The sequence below is a fragment of the Mesoplodon mirus genome (genome assembly GCF_964341445.2).
Source record: "Mesoplodon mirus genome assembly, chromosome: 8".
Classification (NCBI taxonomy): Eukaryota; Metazoa; Chordata; class Mammalia; order Artiodactyla; family Ziphiidae; genus Mesoplodon; species Mesoplodon mirus.
The window spans coordinates 114,593,391-114,618,919 of NC_138984.1; the positions used below are offsets into that span (position 1 = coordinate 114,593,391).

At 44.1% G+C, this 25,529-nt stretch overlaps 1 protein-coding gene across 1 annotated transcript in view; it reads right to left on the reverse strand.

The window, feature by feature from the left end:
• Positions 1–25,529, reverse strand: part of CFAP221 (cilia and flagella associated protein 221) — a 77,226-nt gene that overhangs the window by 38,121 nt on the left and 13,576 nt on the right. Inside the window, exons 4-7 of the mRNA XM_082631121.1 lie at positions 24,669–24,755; positions 24,410–24,508; positions 22,773–22,873; positions 989–1,092 (exon numbers count right to left, since the gene is read on the reverse strand). Of these exons, the coding sequence (XP_082487247.1) occupies positions 989–1,092; positions 22,773–22,873; positions 24,410–24,508; positions 24,669–24,755 (391 nt within the window). The remainder of the gene's footprint in view (positions 1–988; positions 1,093–22,772; positions 22,874–24,409; positions 24,509–24,668; positions 24,756–25,529) is intronic.

Sequence of the window (25,529 nt, forward strand, 5' to 3'; positions counted from 1 at the left end):
AAGAAGAAAAGTCCAATTCTTAGAAACAGAGAGTAGAAAAGTGATTTCCAGGGGCTGAGGGGTGAGGGAAAAAGGAGAGGTTGGTAAAAGGGTGTAGACTTCCAACTGCAGGATGAGTAAGGTCTGAGGGAGGACCTAATGTAAAACACGGTGGCTATAGTTGGTAACATCGTACTGTATAACTGAAATTTGCTAAGAGTGGAGTAGAACTTAAATGTTTCACCAAAAAAAAAAAAAAGTAACTATGTGAAGTGATGGACATATTAATTAACTCAATGAAGGAATCCTTTCACAATGTGTACATACGTCAAATCATCACATTGTACACTTTAAAAAGATAATTTTATGTGTCAACTATACCTCAAAAAATAAGAAAAAAATACAAAATAAAACCAAAACGATTTTAGCATTCACAGCAGATCACAGAGGGCAGATATTTCAATCTGAAACCTAAACGTCAAGAGACAGAAAGTGGGAAGCAGAAATCAGTTCGGGTGGAGATTTCCCTCTCAGAGGTCCTGAGCATCTTTGGGATCTATATCCTTTGGGGCGTGCAGAGACAGATGGTCTACGCCACCTGTGAGACAAAGTCCTTAGACCCTTCACTAAGATTCTGAAGGCTTGGAAAGAAATAATATTCCCATTTTATTTGAACATGAATTAAAGGTGACTACAAAACCAAGGACGTACCAAGAGTCAAAACTAGAATGAGAATGGATCAACTTCTGATTTCAAGTTTTGACTCTGGGAGAAATTTACCTGGGCATTATTATAAATTATCTGCATGACACAAATTTTCCCAAACTGTTTTTACTCTCAAATTTCCGGTTCCAATTCACATCACGTCAGAAAGGTAAAGTCTGTTACTCTTACACATTTGAAAATAACATATTCAAATGTGGCTTATTCTTTTCCATAACTGGAGAGCTACTTTCCAAATCATCTTCGATCTGAGAACTCTGGTAACCTGAGAATTCATTCTCCTTACCTGATGTTGGCTCAACAGTAAAGGCTTGATGAGACTGAACCAAAGCAACATGAAACTCGAAATCTAGAGGGCTACTGCATTGCAAAGGAATCACATAGCTTTTGCTGCAAAAAGAAAAGAAAAGAAAAGAAAAATGGAAAATACTATTTTTCTTTATAACTAGATCTTTCGGTATCAAGGAAAAAAACTCAGGTTATGTAATAAACAATCCCAACCATGAGGACAGTCGACACTCATACAATAATTCCCGGGTGACAGCTAGCCAATAGTAAACTAGTCTAATCCTATCAGGTGGTAAGATGATTTTCTCCACTGACAGAAGAGGAAACCAAGGCACAGCGCAGGTTCCTGTCCTGCCCAAGGGGACACAGCTGGTTAAAGGCGGGACACAGCTGGTTAAAGGCAGAACCAGGATTCAGTGCAGGTCCACTGTCCCGACATCAGCTCTGCCTGCCACCTGTCGAGTCGGGCAGCTTTAACCTACGGGTGCTCGGTCACAGGGAAAGGGCATCTCTGCCACACGACGGGCCCCGGGGAGCCTGGGGACGCTGCAGAGGCAGGCGTCATGGACAGCCTGGGAAGTCCTGGCCCCTGCAGAGCCTGGAACTGGCCCGTGTTGAAGAAACCACACGGTGGCTTTCGTTGGCCGAAATATGCTAGAGGCTATTCGGTTAGAAGCTGCAAACCAGCAGAGGAGCTGGAGAGAAATGCTCTCACGGGGACAAGGCCACCTGCTCTTCTTAGAGAGCCCTGCGCTTCGCCTGACGGCCCCTCCTTCTACGGGGCGCGCCCGGGAGGCCCGAGTGTGCGGGACGCGTTGGCAGGAGAACAGAGCCCTCCAGGCGTTCGGTGGCATCCCGAGCGGGGCTGGGGCAGGTCACCCGGGCCCCTTCCGGTAGCTCCTCCCTCTCCTCGGGGCTGCGCGCGCCCTTCCGCCCGGCCGCTCTGCCCCTCGCGCCCGGCTCCAACGCCGGGAGAGCGAGATTGATCGCAGGGGGTTTGGGCAGCTCTCGTGCTGCCGCCGGGCTGGCTGTGGGCTTTCACATCACGGCCCACTCCCTCAGCGGCCAGCGCCCGCCTGCCTGGGAGCTCCAAGCGCCATGAAGGCACCGCCGAGTCGACCCGCTTCCGCTGCACAGCCTCGGCCAAGCCCCCGAGTCCCGAACAGAGGAGCCCAACGAAGATTTGTTGGAGCAAAGTGAAATCACCCCTTGTCAGTAGGACTTTGGGGGTTACAGTATAGTGCAAACATGGTTTGAAAAACGATGCCAAGAGCATTTTTATTTGGCTTTAAACTCCTTATCTTTTAAACATTTGTGAAATATTCCAAATATAAAGAAAAATATTGAGAAGAATAAAATAAAGATCCCTTTATCCACTACCAACGTCTATCAAGTCTTCTGCTCTGGGTAAATCAATGTCATATTCTTAAAGAAATAAAACACTGCAGAACAGCTGCAGCTCCCTGTCCCCGTCTCCCGGGTCCCCTGCTCCTTCCTGCCTTCCCAGGGGTGACCTCACCTGGATTCACCATCAATCCCATGGGTTTTTATAGTATCACCACATATGTATGCACCCATACAATGTATAATATTTACTATTTGTTTTCAACAGTATGGTTCGAAAACGTGCTGGTTTTGCCCAGCACTATGCTTTTGAGGTTGACCAACGAAGTTCTGTTCGTTCGTTTTAACCAGGGACAACTGGTTTAACCATTTATGAGGACATCTTCCTTGTTTCTCTACTCTCGTGCTGAAAGCGTTTAGGTTGTTTGCACCGTTTCACTACTGCACTGTGATGGGGACAGTCCTTGGGTGGGACTCCTTATGCATCTGGACCAGAGCTGCTCTAGCTATAACCAAGAAATGGAATTACTGGTTAGCAGTAAAGTGAAAATATCAGCTTTACTACATATGGCCAAAACAGCCTCCAAAGCCCTTGGACCAATTTACCCTTCCACAAGCAGCATCTGATTACCAGCACAGCATTCTCAGACATTTTAACTTCTTCCAACCTGATGGGGGTGAAATGGTATCTCATTTTATTTTCATTTTCATTTCTTTGAGGTTGACCTACTCATGGGTACCCATTTGGGTTCCCTCTCCTATGAACTGCCTGTGCGTATTCTTTGCCCATTTTTCTATTGGGTTGTTCTGTTCTCTTATTAATTTGGAAATTCTAGATATTCATTTTGTCAATTACATCCATTGATATAAATTCTAGATAAGGGTCATTATACAGAGTAATCACTTCAGCCAACAGTGAGATGAATACTTCATAGTTTTTTTTGTTTGTTTGTTTTGTTTTGTCTTACCAAACTCATAGACGCTGTCCTAAATCAGGCTCTACTACAAGTATCAGTTCATCCATCTTAACACTCTGAGATGCTAATTCTGAAATACAGGGTACATAAAAGTCGTCACATTTTCAAGGCAATTCAACCTAACAGACACTCAGGCCCCACTGAGCATCAGGTCCTTTACAGCACTGGGTAGACAAAACTAACATTACAAATTACACATGCCTCTCAAGGTGTAAGCAGCTTTGGGTAATGGTCAACGTGAAGCATGAAACTGCCTAAACCTGGTCCCTGAAGATCAAGCCAGTGACTCCCAGGCCACCTGGGCTATGTGGCCCTCCAGTTAGTACCCCCTGGGTACTAACTCAGAGCTGCCCCAGCAGCTGCTCAGGGTTCTCCTGCTAGAAGCTGAATGTTTGCATTTTCCTGAACTAAAACAAACAAACAAAAGCTGCTAGGGCTTTTTATGTATGCCTAATCTGTAGCTAATTTCAGAGCTCTGATAATTCCCATAGAAAAAGTGTCAGAGTATTTGTTTAATGATGATTACATGAAGCCAAGTTCCTGATGCATTAACCAGTTGGAAGAACAAACAGTTCATTAAGGGCGCAAAATGCCAAGGGCTTTGATTCAGAAAGAGACACAGGAGTGCAAGGAATGCAAATTCAGTGGAAGAGCTGACCTTTGCTTTCACTGCTGCTGTTCACATTACGGATGTCAGGTTAGTGTGGCTGCCTTCCTTCATCATAAATCAAGGACAGCCTAGATTAATTTGGGTCAAGAGCAATTTTGGCAAATACGAAGTTTAGTAGTTTTAGAAGTTTTCCATATGTCAAGAAACAGAATACCGTTAAATTCTGGGGGAACTTAAAAATTATCAACTAAATCCCCATTGCTAAAAACAATTAAAACTGATCTGCAGTGAAGAAACGTGAATAAATATACATATCTTATGCCTGTTAATCTTCAGACGCAAACAGGAGCCTGAATTAAGAGCTCTTCCATAACTTATAGAAAGCAGTCAATTAAAATAGTAAAGCAGATAGAAGTTAGTCCTTTTGGAGGTAATGACAACTTTTATCCCTGATACTTTATGTGGTTTTTTTTTTTTCTGGCCGCACTGCGAGGCATGCGGAACTTCTCCGACCAGGGATCGAACCTGCGCCCCCTGCAGTGGAAGTGCAAAGTCTTAACCAGTGGACCACCAGGGAAGTCCCCTGCTACTTTAGTATTTAAACATTTAACCAAACATGCTAAGGCTATGTATAAAAATATATTAAGTATTTTTAAAGAATTATTCCTTATTTTTAGTAAAATCCAACTCACACCTTTTAAATACTAGACTTACATATTATGATCATGTACGAACTCTGTGCCTATTAGAAGAAAAGAGTATAAATTTGCCTCACAGAAAGTAAATATTATAAAATAACTTAATATAAACTCAGATTTCTTTCTTGTCCCTTCTCTAAATAAATGCAAGTAGAGGGCCAGACACCACAGTAATTTCTAGTAAATTATATAACATTTGTTTTTACTTTACTCTGATCTTATTTTATCATTTACCCTAAAATCTAACATTGTGTTTGTCTCAGGAGTAATCAAGGATTTCTTGAGAGAATGAATGATCTTGTGAACTTATTGTATATAACCTAAAATCAAATTTCCTCCCTAATTAAAAAGTCTCAATGTTTAGACAGTGGAATGAGTGAACCATCTTGCCATCAATAGCGCTGGACTCCTTTTTGGAGAATTATGGTAGTAACTGATAATGTAAGTGAGCAGGATACCATGGGGCCTTCCCGGAACAGACACCCCCCTGACTCACGTCCTCTACCTGCCTCTTTGCTGTAGAAAACCTGTAGCCTCCTAGGTCTTCCCTGAGTTCCAAAGAGTAAATTTAATAAGAGAAGTGAGAAAATGCAGGAAGAAAGGAAAACCGTCAATCAAGACAAAACAATAATAGTTTAGCCATTATACAATCTCAAGGACTTTTAGTTCCTCCTCAAGGGCTGTAGAGAATATCCTAAGCCATGTCCTTTGAGCTGTTTTGCAGATACTGAAACGCCCGCCAGGTGGGAGAAGTTAACTGCATGCTGCCCACAAGCACGTAGACCCCAGACCCACTGGAACTGGAAGGTTGATGACGCTGACTCCCAATCACCTCACCACCAGCCAAGCAGAAGAATGCCCCCAAGCTGATCACACACCCCACAACCCACCTCCCTCAGCCTGTCTTTAAAAAAACTTTCCCTGAAAGCTTCCAAGGAGTTTGGCCCTTTTAAGCACTAGCTGCCTGGACTCCTTGCTTGGCACCTGCAATAAATGCTGCACTTTCCTTCATCACGACCCAGTGTCAGCAGATTGGCTTTGCTGCACGTGGGTGAGCAGACCCAAGTTTGGTTCGGTAACAATAATAAGCATGACAAATGCTAACGTATTACAAGATGCTGGATTCAGACAGCACAATAAATTAATCATTAGCTATTACACATGTACAAAACTTTGAGAGAAACACCATCAAGATAAAGGGAAGCCTTCCCACAGAGACATATGTATAATTTAAACTATAATGTAGACTATAACATGTCAATTTAGCAGGACTTCTCCTTTGTCAACTACTCACTGATACAAGAACCATTTATAGATCAGAAGATGTGGACAGCAATGATGTTTGTGTGACATCCATTCCCTTCCAAATGTACAGAAAACGCATGGGAAAATCAAATCTGAGCAAGCTTTGGAACTATATATTATGGCAGTTTAAAAACACATCTATTGGGACTTCCCTGGTGGTCCAGCAGTTAAGACTCTGTGCTCTCAAAGCAGGGGGCCCAGGTTCAATCCCTGGTCAGGGAACTAGATCCTGCATGCCACAACTAAGAGCCTGCATGTGGCAACTAAGACCCAGCACAGCCAAATAAATAAATAAATAAATATTAAAAAACAAACAAACAACAACAAAAAAGTCTACGGACTCTTCAACATTTCTTCTATTGAGAAGTTTCCTTCCCTGGAATCTGGGCTCTCTGGCCACTCAGCTACTAGAATGCAGTGGAATGATGCCGTACTGCTTTCTAAAGACCACACCTGGGAAACTGCCATCTCTTGCTGCTCCTGTATACTCACCTCATTGCCATGCCCTCAGGAAGCCCAAGCAGCCTGTGGAGAGGCCCACGTGGAGAGAACCGATGCTCCCGCCCTCCACCCAGCTGAGTCCAGAAAATGGCCAGCGTGTGAGTGGACCATCTCAGGAAGGGGATGTCTGAGCCCCCAGCTGACTCTGCACGAAGCAAAGCAGCCTTCTCCATCAGGCCATGTTCAAATAGTAGATCCAGGAGCAAAACAAATGACTGCTGTTACTCTAAGCGACTACTTGTAGGGTGTTTTGTTACACAGCAGTAAGGAAAAAACGGACCCAAACAGCATTCTTTCTCATCTCATTTCTCCTTTAGTGAATGATTACCTTACCCCATTTCTGTCTGGAATAATAATCTGGCAATTTTTAAGTCTTTTTCTCTTTTTGGTACTAGCCCTTCATATGTCCTGGTCACACTGTGCTTGCCCCCCAGCTAAACCTCTTAACAACCCTGTGAGGTGAGTACTATTACTATGCCCACTTCATGGACAAATAAACTGACCTGTGAGGTGGTCCAAGGACACACAGTTAATAAGAGATGAGGTGGAAATTAAAGCCAGGACCCCAGGACCCTTAACTGCGATACTATACCTCTCTTCTCGGTCTCTAATAGCAACCAAGAGCTAAGACCATCTCACTGCTAGCACTGCCGTCTTCTTCCCTATTGACTTTCTCTTTAAAACTGATCCCTCGATTTAAAATTCTATTGAGGATTGGCTCAAGGTGGCGGAGTAGAAGGGCCTGCTCTCACTCCCTCTTGCGAGAGCATCAGAATCACAACTAACTGCTGAACAGTCATTGACAGGAAGACACTGGAACTCAGCAAAAAAGATACCCCACATCCAAAGACAAAGAAGCCACAATGAGATGGTAGGAGGGGTGCAACCACAATAAAATCAAATCCCATTACTGCTGGGTGGGTGACTCACAAACTGGAGAACAATTATACCACAGAAGTCCACCCACTGGAGTGAAGGTTCTGAGCCCCACGTCAGGCTTCCCAACCTGGGGGTCCAGCAACGGGAGGAGGAATTCCTAGAGAATCAGACTTTGAAGGCTAGCGGGATTTGATTGCAGGACTTCAACAGGACTGGGGGACACAGAGACTCCACTCTTGGAGGGCACACACAAAGTAGTGTGTGCATCAGGACCCAGGGGAAGGAGCAGTGACCCTGTAGGAGACTGAACCAGACCTACCTGCTAGTGTTGGAGGGTCTCCGGCAGAGGCGGGGGGTGGCTCTGTCTCACCGTGAGGACAAGGAGACTGGCAGCAGAAGTTCTGGGAAGTACTCATTGGCGTGAGCCTTCCCAGAGTCTGTTGCTAGCCCCACCAAAGAGCCCCGGTAGGCTCCAGTGTTGGGTCGCATCAGGCCAAACAACCAACAGGGAGGGAACCCAGCCCCACCTATCAGCAGACAAGCGGATTAAAGTTTTACTGAGCTCTGCCCACCAGAGTAACAGCCAGCTCTACCCACCACCAGTCCCTCCCATCAGGAAACTTGCACAAGCCTCTTAGATATTCTCATCCACCAGAGGGCAGACAGCAGAAGCAAGAAGAACTACAATTCTGCAGTGTGTGGAACAAAAACCACATTCACAGAAAGATAGACAAGATGAAAAGGCAGATGTACCAGATGAAGGAAAAAGATAAAACCCCAGAAAAACAACTAAATGAAGTGGAGATAGGCAACCTTGTACCAGATGAAGGAAAAAGATAAAACCTTAGAAAAACAACTAAATGAAGTGGAGATAGGCAACCTTACAGAAAAAGAATTCAGAATAATGATAGTGAAGATGATCCAGGACTTTGGAAAAAGAATGGAGGCAAAGATCGAGAAGATGCAAGCAATGTTTAACAAAGACCTAGAAGAATTAAAGAACAAACAAACAGAGATGAACAATACAATAACTGAAATGAAAACTACACTAGAAGGAATCGATAGCAGAATAACTGAGGCAGAAGAACAGATAGGTGACCTGGAAGACGGAATGGTGGAATTCACTGCTGCAGAACAGAATAAAGAAAAAAGAATGAAAAGAAATGAAGACAGCCTAAGAGACCTCTGTGACAACATTAAACACAACAACATTCACATTATAGGGGTCCCAGAAGAAGAAGAGAGAGAGAAAGGACCTCAGAAAATATTTGAAGAGATTATAGTCGAAAACTTCCCTAACATGGGAAAGGAAATAGCCACACAAGTCCAGGAAGCGCAGAGAGTCCCATACAGAATAAACCCAAGGAGAAACACGCCGAGACACATAGTAATCAAATTGGCAAAAATTAAAGACAAAGAAAAATTATTGAAAGCAGCAAGGGAAAAATGACAAATAACATACAAGGGAACTCCCATAAGGTTAACAGCTGATTTCTCAGCAGAAACTCTACAAGCCAGAAGCGAGTGGCATGACATATTTAAAGTGATGAAAGGGAAGAACCTACAATAAAGATTACTCTACCTGGCAAGGATCTCATTCAGATTCTATGGAGAAATCAAAAGCTTTACAGACAAGCAAAAGCTAAGAGAATTCAGCACCACCAAACCAGCTCTACAACAAATGCTGAAGGAACTTCTCTAAGTGGGAAACACAAGAGAAGAAAAAGACCTACAAAAACAAACCCAAAACAATCAAGAAAATGGTAACAGGAATATACATATCGATAATTACCTTAAACGTGAATGGATTAAATGCTCCAACCAAAAGACACAGGCTCACTAAATGGATACAAAAAAAGACCCATATATATGCTGTCTACAAGGGACCCACTTCAGATCTAGGGACACATACAGACTGAAAGTGAGGGGATGGAAAAAGATATTACATGCAAATGGAAATCAAAAGAAAGCTGGAGTAGCAATAGTTGTATTAGATAAAATAGACTTCAAAATGAAGAATGTTGCCAGAGACAAGGAAGGACACTATATAATGATCAAGGGATCGATCCAAGAAGAAGATATAACAATTGTAAATATATATGCACCCAACATAGGAGCACCTCAATACATAAGGCAACTGCTAACAGCTATACAAGAGGAAATCGACAGTAACACAATAATAGTGGGGGATTTTAATACCTCACTTACACCAATGGACAGATCATCCAAACAGAAAATTAATAAGGAAACACAAGCTTTAAATGACACAATAGACCAGAGACATTTAATTGATATTTATAGGACATTCCATCCAAAAACAGCAGATTACACTTTCTTCTCAAGTGTGCACGGAGCATTCTCTAGGACAGATCATATCTTGGGGCACAGATCAAGCCTCAGTAAATTTAAGAAAATTGAAATCATATCAAGCAACTTTTCTGACCACAACGCTTATGAGATTAGAAATCAATTACATGGAAAAAACGTAAAAAACACAAACACATGGAGGCTAAACAATACATTACTAAATAACCAAGAGATCACTGAAGAAATCTAAGAGGAAATCAAAAAATACCTAGAGACAAATGACAATGAAAACACGACGATCTGAAACCTATGGGATGCAGCGAAAGCAGTTCTAAGAGAGAAGTTTATAGCAATACAATCCTACCTCAAGAAAGAACAAACATCTCAAATAAACAACCTAACCTTACACCTAAAGGAACTAGAGAAGAACAAACAAAACCCAAAGTTAGTAGAAGGAAAGAAATAATAAAGATTAGAGCAGAAATAAATGAAATAGAAACAAAGAAGACAATAGCAAAGATCAATAAAACTAAGAGCTGGTTCTTTAAGAAGATAAACAAAATTGATAAATCATTAGCCAGACTCATCAAGAAAAAGAGGGAGAGGACTCAAATCAATGAAATTAGAAATGAAAAAGGAGAAGTTACAACAGACACTGCAGAAATACAAAGCATCGTAAGAGACTACTACAAAGCAACTCTATGCCAATAAAATGGACACCTGGAAGAAATGGACAAATTCTTAGAAAGGTATAACTTTCCGAGACTGAACCAGGAAGAAATAGAAAATATGTACAGACCAATCACAAGTAACGAAATTGAAACTGTGATTAAAAATCTTCCAACAAACAAAAGTCCAGGACCAGATGGCTTCACAGGTGAATTCTATCAAACATTTAGAGAAGAGCTAACACCCATCCTTCTCAAAGTCTTCCAAAAAATTGCAGAGGAAGGAACACTCCCAAACTCATTCTATGAGGCCACCATCACCCTGATACCAAAACCAGACAAAGATACTAAAAAAAAAAAAAAAAATTACAAACCAATATCACTGATGAATATAGATGCAAAAATTCTCAACAAAATACTGCAAACAGCATCCAACAACACATTAAAAGGATCATACACTGGGCTTCCCTGGTGGCGCAGTGGTTGAGAGTCCGCCTGCCGATGCAGGGGACACGGGTTCGTGCCCCGATCCCGGAAGATCCCACATGCCGCGGAGCGGCTGGGCCCGCGAGCCATAGCCGCGGAGCCTGTGTGTCCGGAGCCTGTGCTCCGCAACGGGAGAGGCCACAGCAGTGAGAGTCCCGCGTACAGCAAAAAAAAAAAAAAAAAAAAAAAAGGATCATACACCATGATCAAGTGGGGTTTAACCCAGGGATGCAAGGATTCTTCAATATACACAAATCACTCAATGTGATACACCATATTAGGAAAATGAAGAGGAAAAACCATATGATCATCTCAATAGATGCAGAAAAAGCTTCTGACAAAATTCAACACCCATTTATGATAAAAACTCTCCAGAAAGTGGGCATAGAGGGAACCTACCTCAACATAATAAAGGCCATATATGACAAACCCACAGCCAGCATCATTCTCAATGTTGAAAAACTGAAAGCATTTCCTCTAAGATCAGGAATAAGACAAGGATGTCCACTCTCACCACTATTATTCAACACAGTTTTGGAAGTCTTAGCCACAGCAATCAGAGAAGAAAAAGAAATAATAGGAATACAAATTGGAAAAGAAGAAGTAAACCTGTAAGTGTTTGCAGATGACATGATACTATACATAGAGAATCCTAAAGATGCTACCAGAAAACTACTAGAGCTAATCAATGAATTTGGTAAAGTAGCAGGATACAAAATTAATGCACAGAAATCTCTGGCATTCCTGTACACTAATGATGAAAAATCTGAAAGAGAAATTAAGGAAACACTCCCACTTACCATCGCAACAAAAAGAATAAAATACCTAGGAATAAACCTACCTAGGGAGACAAAAGACCTGTATGCAGAAAACTATAAGACACTGATGAAAGAAATTAAAGATGATACCAACAGATGGAGAGATATACCATGTTCTTGGATTGGAAGAATCAATATTGTGAAAATGACTCTACTACCCAAAGCAATCTACAGATTCAATGCAATCCCTATCAAATTACCAATGGCATTTTTTATAGAACTAGAACAAAAAAATCTTAAAATTTGTGTGGAGACACAACAGACCCCGAATAGCCAAAGCGGTCTTGAGGGGAAAAAATGGAGCTGGAGGAATCAGAGTCCCTGATTTCAGACTATACTACAAAGCTACAGTAATCAAGACAATATGGTACTGGCACAAAAACAGAAATATATATTAATGGAACAGGATAGAAAGCCCAGAGATAAACCCACACACCTATGGTCAACTAATCTATGACAAAGGAGGCAGGAATATACAACGGAGAAAAGACAGTCTCTTCAATAAGTGGTGCTGGGAAAACTGGACAGCTACATGTAAAAGAATGAAATCAGAACACTCCCTAACACCATACACAAAAATAAACTCAAAATGGATTAGAGACCTAAATGTAAGACTGGACACTATAAAACTCTTAGAGGAAAACATAGGAAGAACACTCTTTCACATAAATCGCAGCAAGATCTTTTTTGATCCACCTCCTAGAGTAATGGAAATAAAAACAAAAATAAACAAATGGGACCTAATGAAACAAAAGCTTTTGCAAAGCAAAGGAAACTACAAACAAGATGAAAAGACAACCCTCAGAATGGGAGAAAATATTTGCAAATCAATCAACGGACAAAGGATTAATCTCCAAAATATATAAACAGCTGTTGCAACTCAATATTAAAAAAGCAAACAACCCAAACCAAAAATGAGCAGAAGACCTAAATAGACATTTCTCCAAAGAAGACATACAGATGGCCAAGAAGCACATGAAAAGCTGCTCAACGTCACTAATTCTTAAGAGACATGCAATCAAAACTACAGTGAGGTATCACCTCACACCAGTTAGAATGGGCATCATCAGAAAATCTATAAACAATAAATGCTAGAGAGGGTGTGGAGAAAAGGGAACCCTTTTGCACTGTTGGTGGGAATGTAAATTGATACAGCCACTACGGAGAACAGTATGGAGGTTCCTTAAAAAACTAAAAGTAGAATTACCATATGACCCAGCAATCCCACTACTGGGCATATACCCAGAGAAAACCATAATTCAAAAAGACACATGAACCCCAATGTTCACTGCAGCACTATTTACAATAGCCAGGTCATGGAAGCAACCTAAATGCCCCCTGATAGAAGAATGGATAAAGAAGATGTGGTACATATATACAATGGAATATTACTCAGCCATAAAAAGTAACAAAATTGAGTCATTTGTAGAGATGTGGATGGATGTAGAGACTGTCATACAGACTGAAGTAAGTCAGAAAGAGAAAAACAAATATCGTATACTAACGCATATATGTGGAACCTAGAAAAATGGTACAGATGAACTGGTTTGCAGGGCAGAAATTGAGACAGATGTACAGAACAAACATATGGACACCAAGGGGGGAAAGTGGAGCGGGGGAGGGGTGGTGGTGTGATGAATTGTGAGATTGGGATTGGCATATATACACTAATATGTAACAAATGGATAACTAATAAGAACCTGCTGTATAAAAAAATAAATAAAATAAAATTCAAAACAAAAACCAAAAAACCCTGATCCCTCTGTGCTTTATTTCTTGAGCTTTTTGAAAGACGTGTCCTTTAATTAGCCCATCAGCAACAAAGGCTTATAAAGTCCTAAGACCTTTTCTCAGATGTTACCCACCTCCCCTCAAGTCCTGGCATGCATGTAGAGAGAAAGGGAGAAATCTGGGGCCTGGCCAGTTATTTTCCTTTAAGCTTGAGATGTACATTGCTGTATTCAGAATATGACCAACAAAAACAGAAAGAAATCAGACATAATGATTAGTTGCCGGATAAGCCAGACCCCGAAACCCCCAAACGAATGGGCCACAATTTGAAAAGATACAAAGACTGGAGAGTAAATTATGTTTCAAACTTCAAAATGCTCTTTTATCTCAGATGATTTATGTTCTTGTGAACTTTCATAGGCTGCTTATCTTGTTTTCAAAGATACAATTAACTTCACTGGGATTGGGGCCTGAAACCAGAAGCACAGTGGACCCATGGTCCTTAATGACATAGTCAAATAAAGACAAGCACAAATTCACATAAAGAAACGTTCAGGGAACAGGCGTCTCATTATTCTTTTGCCCTTATAGAATTAAACGCCACACTCATTTTAGACTAGGCTTAGACCAGTGTTAGAGGCAAAGACCGATAAAGAGTCAAAGTGTCAGGGAGGTTTGATGTTTCTTCTCTTGCTGGCCTGGCCTTCAAGCCCCTTTCTTGCCCTTACTTCAGTTCTCTCCCCAACCCTACTTAGTTCTTCCTACTGGAAAAACCTCACCCTCACCCACACCCCAGTGGTTTAGGAGAAGGTGGAGTTCTGCTAAAATCACTAGGGAACAATGGGAATTAAATGAGGTCCCCTTTGCATACTTGGTAAAGGAAGTTATGGTCGGTATTTCTCTGGGGGGTGGAAGGGAACTGAATTCTGGAAAAGTTAGAGGTGACTAGATGACATGTCGTCTGCAGAGACAGTATGTACCCTATTCATACTGGTTAAACACCTTTTTAAAAAATGTACATAAAATTTAACATTTTACCCATTTCTAAGGTACACTTTAGTGGAATTAGGTGCATTCACACTGTTATGCAACCATCACCAAAAAGGCCTTGAAAAGGCTTGAAAAGCCTCCTGCAGACGATTTCCTTTTTAGTTGAGAAAAATACAGCACTTATTGGGAGAAGATAAGAGGATACACTAAGAACTACTGATGGCCTTTTCCTATTTTAGGAGACAAGGGAGAAGCCAGCCCACACTGAAGGTATTAAAACACACTCGGCTGGAGATGAATGACCTGTCCTGCCGGCCGGTCGCCCGGCTGCAGCTCCAAGTCCCTGCCGCTCACCCACCAGCAATTATAAGAACAAAAACTCACCCGGCAGTGGAATAAGAAGTGAATTTTTAAAGCAAAGCAGGGTATTTTCGAATACTTTTGGTTCTGAAATTGCAGTCTGTAACAATTTTGAGTGAGAAGAGGCAACACAGCCACAAAAAAAATTGCACAAAATCGAAGGGAGAAAAGCAGAGTATTACAATTTTCAAGCTAGGCTCTCATAAGGTCAGTATTGTTTTCCCACATTTCAGTTTTTCAGCCTTTTGATGGCCTTCTCCAGGAGTTGAAAGCCTGGGATTCAACGTTTTGTGAGAAAAACTTGAAAAAAAACCCCTAATTTTTGGGGTCACTTTCAGGGTCATACAGCCATCACGAAGCGGAGTCTGGATGGGAATCTAGACACTGCACTGCCTCGTCTCCTTTTGAGTTTCTTTATTGAGGGTCCTTGCAGGCCAGGGGGGTAACAGTGAGAGGAGAGGGCTACGTGTGAGGTAACAGGGAGCGGTGAGGACTGCGGTGGCCTGGCAAAGGCACTGCCCTCTGAAGGAACGGACTGTGGTCATGCAGGAATGTGTGTCTAGTACAGCTGGATCCTCCTCTTTTTTTTTTTTTTTTAAACAAAGAGTGGAAATCTAAATTTTCATGTGCAGTCTTCTGATTTCTAAGTGTTGGCAACTAACTGAAATTTTTAAAATTTATTTTATTGGAGTCTAGTTGATTTACAATGTTGTGTTCATTTCTGCTGTAAGCAAAGTGACTCAGTTATACATATGTATACATTCTTTTGCATACTCTTTTCCATGATGGTTTATCCCAGGAGGTTGGATACAGTTCCCTGTGCTACACAGCAGGACCTTATTGTTTACCTATTCTATACATAATAGTTTGCATCTGCTAATCCCAAACTCCCAGTCCCCATCCCCCACTCACCCACCTCTCCCCTCTGGCAACCACAAGCCTGAAATGTTTACAAAAAATAAATCATGTGGGCCCCAACCACGTGGACCAAATGAAGCAGGTCAGCAGTTTAATGAAATCAGAGCCACAAATTCAGAGTGGATGGAGGGGTGGCAGGCTGAGGGGTAAACTGTCTGCACCAGACAAGACAGGAGGGTGAGTGGGGCGCTCCCCACTCTCCCCAACAATCTAAAAATTCCTCAGAGAACCAGCCTGGGCTTTACTCCCCACAGGGAGCTACAAAGGAAAAGACTGAGGTTGAGGGGACGAGACGGGAGAAGGAACCAGAGGTACGGCTGCCAGCAGCCAGGCGCCCACCTCGTAAGACACAGTGACAGGTTGGCGGTGCAGCTGGAGGGCGTGCTGGTCCTCTGGGTGGGCGGGGTGGGGCCGACAGTGGGTGAGGTTGGGCGCAGAAGCTGCCGAGCAGCTGGGACAAGCACAGAAAGGCAGCACCTGCAGGTGTGTCGTTCGCAGGCGGAGCTCACCAGCAGCCCCTGAAGAAGTGACGGAGCAGAGTCGGGTATTTGTGTGCACGTGGGACGGGGCTGCGGGCCTGAGGCAGAGAAACAGCAGGAGCCGGACTGCAGTGCAGCCTCGAGGGCGAGGGCTGATGGGCTCCCAGGCGAGCGGCACGCCTGGGACCTCGGGACCACAGTGAGACTGGAGGTCACAGACGGGGCATCGCCGCTTCTCACGCACCCAGCCGTGGCTGCAGCCCGTCCGCCCTTGTGGGAGGAGTGTTTCCTCACGGAGAATATTTAGCATCTGCTCTTCAAACCAGATGTGTGTCGACTCTGTGTTATATAACTTCTGGTTCCTGTAGTCAAAATGCCTAGTCCAACGTCTTCTTCCTCCAATTAATCACATCCTGGGACCTAATGTATAAATCCAGTATTGCATGTCTTGTGCATAACTGTTCTAAAGAATCTTATTTTATGTACTATATGTATCAGAATAGTGTACATTGCCATGTAATGTAAAAAAGAAGAATCTACATAAAGAATGCAGCAACTACCCAAGTGTTATACCAGCTAAAACAATAAATAACCTTTGAACAGTGCGTGGTCACATTCGAACGCCCCGCTGTCCCAGGGAGGGAAGGCAGCCCCGAGATGGACCGCCACATAGTCACCCCACACTCTCCATCATGACACTGTCCACCGGAAGACCGTCACCTCTGCCAGGCGGCAGCTCCCATCAGCTCAACCTCGCACAAATCCACACCATCACCCCAGAGAAGGACAATTCCAGAGCCCGGTGAAGCCGGACGGAGGGTGGACAGACGGGTGTCTGAATCGAGGGCCTGTCTGCCTGCTGTGGATTTGTGGTGATGCTGCGTGCCCTCCCCTTGGCCAGCTGGGGGACCCATCTCCCGGCTCTGGGAGGGCTGGAGCTGAGGACTCTCCCCTTGACCTTCTCCAGAGAAGTGCCCTTGGCTGAGGGGCTGGGCACCCCCATCCCTGTCCTGCACTCCTTTATGGCTTATGCCTTAGTAAGTCAGGCGCAATGAATCCTTGTTTCCGCTTCTAAGGAACCTAAGGCCCCACTGCTACATTTAAATACTTGCCATCAGTGCCTGCTTTTGAGGTGTTCCAGGCCCCTCTCCACAGCAGTGTTAAGTACATGATGTGTTTATTTAATAGAGTTGTTATACTATATATAGAAATTGCTACAGTATCAAGTAGAACATAAGATTATACTTCAAAGCCCCCTTCTGAAACTCACTGATAACTGAGGTAGGTAAAGAGTATAAAAAAATCCAAATTTTAAAATAAACAATATGTCAGCCACATTTATAGTTAATTAAAAACACTGTTTCAGATGTGGACAACAAACGTATGGACACCAAGGGGGGAAAGTGGGCGGGGGAGGTGGCGGTGGAATAAATTGGGAGATTGGGATGGACATATATACACTAACATGTATAAAATAGATAACTAATAAGAACCCGCTGTATAATAAATAAATAAATAAATAAATAAATAAATAAATAAATAAATACACTGTTTCAATTCACAATCTCTACTATTCAACACCTGGCTTTCACATAGCTTTCAGATACAATTCATTAGCTGAAAGACACCAGTGAAATGATTATACTTCTGATTATCATTATAGTATTTTTACCTCTTATATGCAAATTTTAAAGAAAGGTACAAAACAGTTTTACTATAGTCACATAAGCCCACACAAATATGACGTGAATGTAAGCTTTGAAAAGTCAAACTCTTAAAAGTCTGACAATCAAATGCAATATAATATGCCCCAACTTTCAAAGAGAAGCGGTTTCTTTTTAAAAAATATTTATTTATTTGGCTGCCCTGGTCTTAGCTGTGGCAGGCATGCGGGATCCAGTTCCCTGAGCAGGGATCAAACCTGGGCCCCTCACTGGGAGCACCGAGCCTCAGCCGCTGGACCACCAGGGAAGTCCCCAGAGTGCAGTTTCTACAAGGTACACACGACCGTGCATTTCTCTGCTTCCCTTGTTCAGCGGTGGCCTCAGTGAAATCCACATTCGCCAGCAAAGCCTCTGAGGCCCTTCTCACGCAGCCCTTTCCCTGCCACAGCGCGGATAACCCAGGTCCAGGCTCGCGGACGCCCCAGAGCAGTCCACAGGTGCCACGCCCCTGCCTGTGCCCAAGCCTCCACACTGCCTGAAACACCCTTCTTCCCTCCTGCTCCCTGCCGCTGCCTGAGGTCTAGTCGCGCTTCAAAAGCTCACGGCAGGCGCACTCTCCTCTAGGAAGTCTTGTCTGAGCTCCGCCGTCCCACCTGCCCCCAACTCACTTCACACTGAGCTGGGTTACGTGTCCTTCCTCAGAACACACTGAATTAGAAATGAGAATCGTCCATTTAACAAACAGCCCAAACAACTTAACAACAAAAAAAGCAAACATCCCAATCGAAAAATGGGCAGAAGACCCAAATAGACATTTCTCCAAAGAAGACATACAGGGCTTCCCTGGTGCCACAGTGGTTAAGAATCTGCCAGCCAACGCAGGGGACATGGGTTCGAGCCCTGGTCCGGGAAGATCCCACATGCTGCAGAGCAACTAAGCCCACGAGCCACAACTACTGAGCCCACGTGCCACAACTACCAAAGCCCGTGCGCCTACAGCCCATGCTCCTCAACAAGAGAAGCCACCACAATGAGAAGCCCGTGCACCGCAATGATGAGTAGCCCCCACTCGCCGTAACTAGAGAAAGCCCGTGTGCAGCAAGGAAGACCCAACACAGCCAAAAATAAATAAATAAATTTATTAAAAAAAAAAAAAGAAGACATACATAGGGACAATAGGCACGTGAAAAGATGCTCATCACCACTACTTATTAGAGAAATGCAAATGAAAACTACAATGAGGTACCACCTCACACCGGTCAGAATGGCCATCATCAAAAAGTCTACAAACAATAAATGCTGGAGAGGGTGTGGAAACCCTACACTGTTGGTGGGAACGTAAATTGGTGCAGCCACTATGGAGAACAGTATGGAGGCTCCTCAAAAAACTCAAAATAGAGCTGCCATATGATCCAGCAATCCCACTCCTGGGCATATATCCAGACAAAACTGTAATTCAAAAAGATACATGCACCCCTATGTTCATAGCAGCAGTATTTACAATAGACAAGACATGGAAGCAACATAAGTGTCCATCGACAGAGGAATGGATAAAGAATATGTAGTACACATACAACAGAAGACTACTCAGTCATAAAAAAGAATGAAATAATGCCATTTGCAGCAACACGGATGGACCTAGAGATCCTCATACTAAGTGAAGTAAGTCAGACAGAGAAAGACAAATACCGTATGATATCACTTATACGTGGAATCTAAAATATGACACAAATGAACTTACGAGACAGAAACAGACTTGCAGACGTAGAGAACAGACTTGTGGTTGCTGAGGAGCGGGGTGTGGGGGGAAGGAGTGGGAGTTTGGGGTCAGCAGGTGCAAACTAGTACACAGAGGATGGATAAACAACAAGGTCCTACTGCAGAGCACAGGGAAACCTATTCAATATCCTGTGATGAACCATCATGGAAAAGACTACGAAAAAGAATGTGTGTGTAGGGAGCTTCCCTAGCGGTGCAGTGGTTAAGACACCACACTTCCACTGCAGGGGGCGCGGGTTTGATCCCTGGTCGGGGAACTACGATCCTGCCTATCATGTGGTGCGGCCGGAAAAAAAAAAAAGGAGTGTGTGTGTGTGTGTGTGTGTGTGTGTGTGTGTGTGTGTATGAATCACTTTGCTATACAGCAGTAATTAACACAGCATTGTAAATCAACTATACTTCAATAAAATAAAGAATTGTCTGTTTAATCACGAGTTGAGGGTTTAATCACCTCTACTTCCTTAGTACCTACCATTGTGCCTGGCACATAGTAGGCGTTCAATAAAGGTTTGTTGAATGAATGAATGAATGAATGAATGTTGAATAAAGAACCTACCCAAATAATACCTTCAACCCCCAAGGCAGCCTAGGATTAACAGAGGACATTTCAGGTGAAAACCCTTTCAAATAGTCACCACCACCACCGCCCCCCACGCCGGGCTGCTACCAGACATTGTGGATGCAATGCAGTGCTGGGCAGTTTGCGTAGTTAAAAGTTGGGGAAAAGCCATTAAGTCAAGTGCATCAAGGCTTGGGAAGGCGCTGCTGCCAGAATGCTTGGAGAAACAAAGTAGCAGGCTTATCTTTTGAAAGATTTTAAAAAAATATCACAGTGTTACACACAGTAACTCAGGTTCATAAACTGTTTAGCTGACATTTTCATTCTGATTACAAATGAAGGGCATGATGTATGCAACAGCTTGGGAGAAGCCTCCAGGGAAGTGGGCAGATTTATCTGTTACGAAGGTCCAAGAGGGAGGGGATATATGAATACGCATGGCTGAATCACTTTGTTGTACAGCAGAAACTAACACAACATTGTAAAGCAATTATACTCCACTAAAAAAAAAAAGAAGAAGAAGAACCAAGGCTGATGTCTGCATCATTGCCTCCTGCCTATGGACCAGTGCTCTCAACCTGGACAGCCTTGCTTACGGTCCAAACAAGGAGGGATTTGTGGAGGGAAAGAAAGAAAAAGAGGGAGAGAGAGAGAGAGGAAGGGAGGGAGGGAGGAAGACAGACGAACTAGGAAGTTAGTTGTTTCCTGACACTTCAATTTTGGTTAAAAATTGCTTATTCACCCATTTAAAGGAAATAGCTATGCTTGGCCTCAAAATGCATAGAGTGAGTGGGTCCTGCCAGGAGGGGTTCACCTCTATCAGCCCCTTTTGTATGTATAATTTATTGACAATTCTTTTTTTTTGAGAATTTTTATTTTATTTTATTTTTAGTCTAGTTTTTGGCCACGCCGTGCAGGGATCTTAGTTCCCTGACCAGGGATCGAACCCACATCCCCTGCATTTGAAGTGCACAGTCTTAACCACCGGACCACCAAGAAAGTCCCTTATTGACAATTCTTAAAGAGCTGTTTTTAAAAAACTAAGTAAAGAGAGGTGGTGCATCAGAAGCTCATGCGAAGCCTCTGGGCGGGGGAGGGGATCTCACGTCAGCTGAACCAACGCGATTGTTCAGATCTAGATGGTGAGTTCCATTCAAGGGCTCTGAAGCTCATACACCTTGGTCCCCCGCCAGCACCAAAAAGCTTCAGTTGCCCCCTCTCTACCTCTACTACCCAGTCACTAGCAACTTGTATCCCCTGCTCAGAGCTGCCTGCAGGCACCCGAACTTGCTTTCACCCCCAGACACAGGCTGAAGCCCCCAGTCTTGGCTCACTGTCTGGGCCTAGACCACAAGGCATCTAGTATCTACCGGCTACTGGGTGGCTTCATCACCTGCAAGACGTAGTCCACACTCTTTGCCGCCACTGTGCTTTCGTAGTTTCCCTGCCTGGACTACCCCCCTCACGGCCCACCCCATAGTGGCTAACCGGATAGGATAACCGGACGTCCCCTGCTTAGGCGTGAGGACTTTCCCCATGCCTCCAATCAGTGCTGTGCTCGCTCTCCTGGGCCTGCACGGGACCTGTGTGCGCCCAGATCACAACGCGTAGCACGCGGTGTAATTAATCAGGGGCGTGGCTCTGTCCCCGTCAGACTTTAAGACCTTCAGAATGAGAGCTTTTGTCTACTCATCTTTTTACCACAGGTGACGTTCAAAATATCACCCAAACAGGACTTCACGGGCAGTGCGCCACTAGCGTGGATACAAAGCTGGAGCCAGGTCCTGCAGGTCCCCACCCGCCCCCCGACCCCGCCAGATGGCTAGGTATTAACAACTTAGTTACGGAATCACTGGAGGTGAGGGGCGGCAGGAGAGGGGCCAAGCAGATGGCAGGGAGGCATCGGGGGCTCAGGACAGTATATATTTCCCAACCAGTACAGAAATATTTCAGCGTTTAACAAGATTTTAACAACTGGCATGGCCACTGTATCTCGGTATCTAACAGCTCGATATCCACCTTCTTTATGTCCCTAGGGACAGACAGCACTGTACCTGGTAGTAGGTATTTAGTAAATATTTACTGCTGAAACAAGACACACCTTGAAGTACAACTAGAGTCATCGACTATTTTCGCAAGGAGCAGGGAGGATTTGAGATTTGGCTTCCATAGTGACTGTCCAGGGTCTTGGCCTTCCCTGTAGCCATTCCGTCCAAAAACAGATGCTGGCTAATGTCCAGGCATGCGATGCCTCTCTGGGACTCCGACACCAATACTCCCAACCCTGCAGGCCCTCCAACTGCCGCTGTAGCCAACAGTATTTGGACCTTCTGGCAGCTACCCTGCCCTGTGAAGGCAAGCCTGTGGAGAAAGAAGCCTGCACAGGGCAGCAAAACCAAGATCCGGGGAGGGTCAGGTCCCTGCAACCCCTGTTAAACCCCTAGACTCAGCCATGCCTGAAGGTGCATGCCATCTTGCACCTTTCAGGTTGATGACCCAATAAATTCCTTTCTTGCTTAACGATATTTTGACTCGGTTGGGTTTGTTTGTTGGTTGTTTGCTTTGCCTTTGCAGCTACAAGTCCAGTCTAACTCAGCTGGAAGGAAAACTTTCCATTAGGAAAAACAGAAATCTAAGTTTTTATCTATGTGAGTCTCTCTTAACTTTTCACATCCCATGACAGTTTGGTAATTCATTGTGATAACTTACCTTTCACCAAGTAGAACATTTGATAGATTTATAAATGAGGGAAAGTCCAGTCTATTCATGACAGGATAGGCATGGATGGGGACAAGCAAAGTCTCACCTCCCTAAAATTAATGGGGAAAAAGTCAAGTTTACCATGCTTAAGACTATAATTTTCTTTTTCTTTGTTTTTGGCTGCGCCTCGCAGCATGTGGGAACTTAGTTCCCCGACCAGGGGTTGAACCCACGCCCCCTGCTTTGGAACAACTGGACCGCCAGGGAAGTCCCAAGACTATAATTTTCAAAGATGAATTTGTAGATCCTTTACTTCTTATCTTGTTTTCTATCATTAAAAAATACTTCCAGAAAAAAAGGGAAAACATTTCCTTAAAAAAACAACAACTGAGTGCTTAAATATAACCGTTGAAATATTGAGTTTTCTTAGCTATGAACAAAGTATAGAAACTTTTTAGTGTATCTCACTGAAATGATATTCAATATTATCCCGGAAAGCTAATGATGCCTTCACGTAGAGATGAAAACAGTCATCTGATTCGATATAAGAGAGTTATAGGGAAACACAATCGTGAGCGGCCTGAGATAAACAGAAACCAGCACAGAATCAGCTGGTCTGGACAGCGCCGAACAGTAAGCACTGGGCCAGCCAGAGGCGCAGAGGCCTGCTTCTAGACCTGCACAGTGCGTGACCTTGAGTAAGCCCTCTGACCTCTCCACAGCTCGTTTCTTCCTTTGCTTTCAAGTGGGGATAAGGCCACCTGTCTTTAAAGGTATTTTTGAGAATTAAAGCAGACACTGGCCTTAAAAAGTTTAAAGCGCCACATAGATACAAGCTACTAATAGCATGGCTACGAAGTAGCAGGGCACCTGCCCTGGTGCTCTGGGCAATGCCTGTCCTAAGGATTTTTGTTCTTGGTACAGAACATTCCTCCTGAAAGCACTATTCTGGTTTCATTTTTAGTTTTTTTTTCCCCCTCTTTTTAAAAACTGAGACTCATCTGTTACTAAAGCACACTCTTCCACTTTCATTTTGAAAAGGGAAATTTCCTTAACCTTAAGGCTTCTCAACGTGTAAGGGCTGGGTGTGGAACCCAGAGCAGAGGGGTGTGGAGGTGCCAGTTTTAAGGGAAGGACTGACAGCAGGTGGGGCTGGAGGCTGGAGGACGGGGATGAATGAGGTGACCTGGAAAAGGCCGGCGAGAACTCCTACAGCCCAGCCTCCGGGGTCGGACCACACAAGTAGCCTCCCTGCAGACTCCCCAGGGCTGCCTCGGAGGACATTTGCTGCTGGTGCCCAGGGGGTTGTTGCTGATCTTCTCACCTAGCTCTTAAAGGAGGATGTTTAAGTTATTTGACAAGCCTTCCTCAACTCCCAGCACCACAAGATAAAGGAGACTTTTAGGCCAGGGCAGGTGGGAACCTGCAGCAAGCAGTGTCTCTGGCTCTGCCCCAGTTCTCGGCAGCCTGGAGCTTCCCCAGCTGGGACCCACGTCACCGGACCAGGACCCTCAAGCCACTCAGACCGGCTGCCCAAGGCATCAGGCTGAGAAACTTCATCCTTGTCACTCCGTCTCTCTTCTTCCCTTGAAGATGTAAGGTGCCACCCCCAAGCCCCCCAAACCCCCCGATATTAAGGGACACACCTTACAGTGAATGCGGATGCAATCATCGTAGTACCGGCACTCATCTGGAGTAAACGTAATGGTGACCGTGAGGGACAAGCCAGGGACAAGGCGGTGCTCCTAGAAGACAAGGGGGTTCCTGTCCGGATGAGCCCCAGCGCCCACGGGAGCGGGACCAGGGGGACAACACGCTACATGCCGCCCCGGGCAGGCCTGCGGCACGGAAAGCCACCCCCGGCGATGAACACCTTGGGAGAAGACGCCCCCCAGGGACACTTACCTTTTTCACATTCTTGATCTGAAAGTGTTTGGTTTGGGGGCGTAGAATATGAACGTGTAAATCTTCATTGCAAATATTGACCACGTGCTGGAGAGAAAAAGAAGCATTCCCATGAACACACTGCTTCATCTACCTGCACGTGCACCTCCTCATTTATCTTTACCTCATCTTGTTCCTAAAGGGATGTGAGGAGATACGGTGCACTTTGATTATTTTTTAAATTTTTATTCTATATTGATGTAGAGTTGATTTACAACGTTGCCTTAATTTCAGGTGTACAGCAAAGTGATTCAGTTATACATATACATACATCTATTCTTTTTCAGATTCTTTTCCCATTTAGGTCATTACAGAGTACTGGGTAGAGTCCCCTGTGCTGCACAGTAGATCCTTGTTGTTTATTTTATCTATAGGAGTGTGTATATGTTAATCCCAAACTCCTAATTTATTTCTCCCCCCCAACCTTTCCCCTTGGTAACCATAAGGGTTTTTTTTTATGATTTTTTTTTTTTTTTTTGGCTGCATTGGGTCTTCGTCGCTGCGCGTGGGCTTTCTCTAGTTGCAGCCAGCGGGGGCTACTCTTCATTGGTGTGCGGGCTTCTCATTGCGGTGGCTTCTCTTGTTGTGGACCACGGGCTCTAGGTGTGTGGGCTTCAGCAGTTGTGGCGCACGGGCTTAGCTGCTCCACGGCATGTGGGATCTTCCTGGACCAGGAATCGAACCTGTGTCTCCTGCAATGGCAGGCAGATTCTTAACCACTGCACCACCCGGGAAGTCCCCATAAGTTTGTGTTCTATGTCTCTGAGTCTATTTCTGTTTTGTACATAAATAAGTTCATTTGTATCATTTTTTAAGATTCCA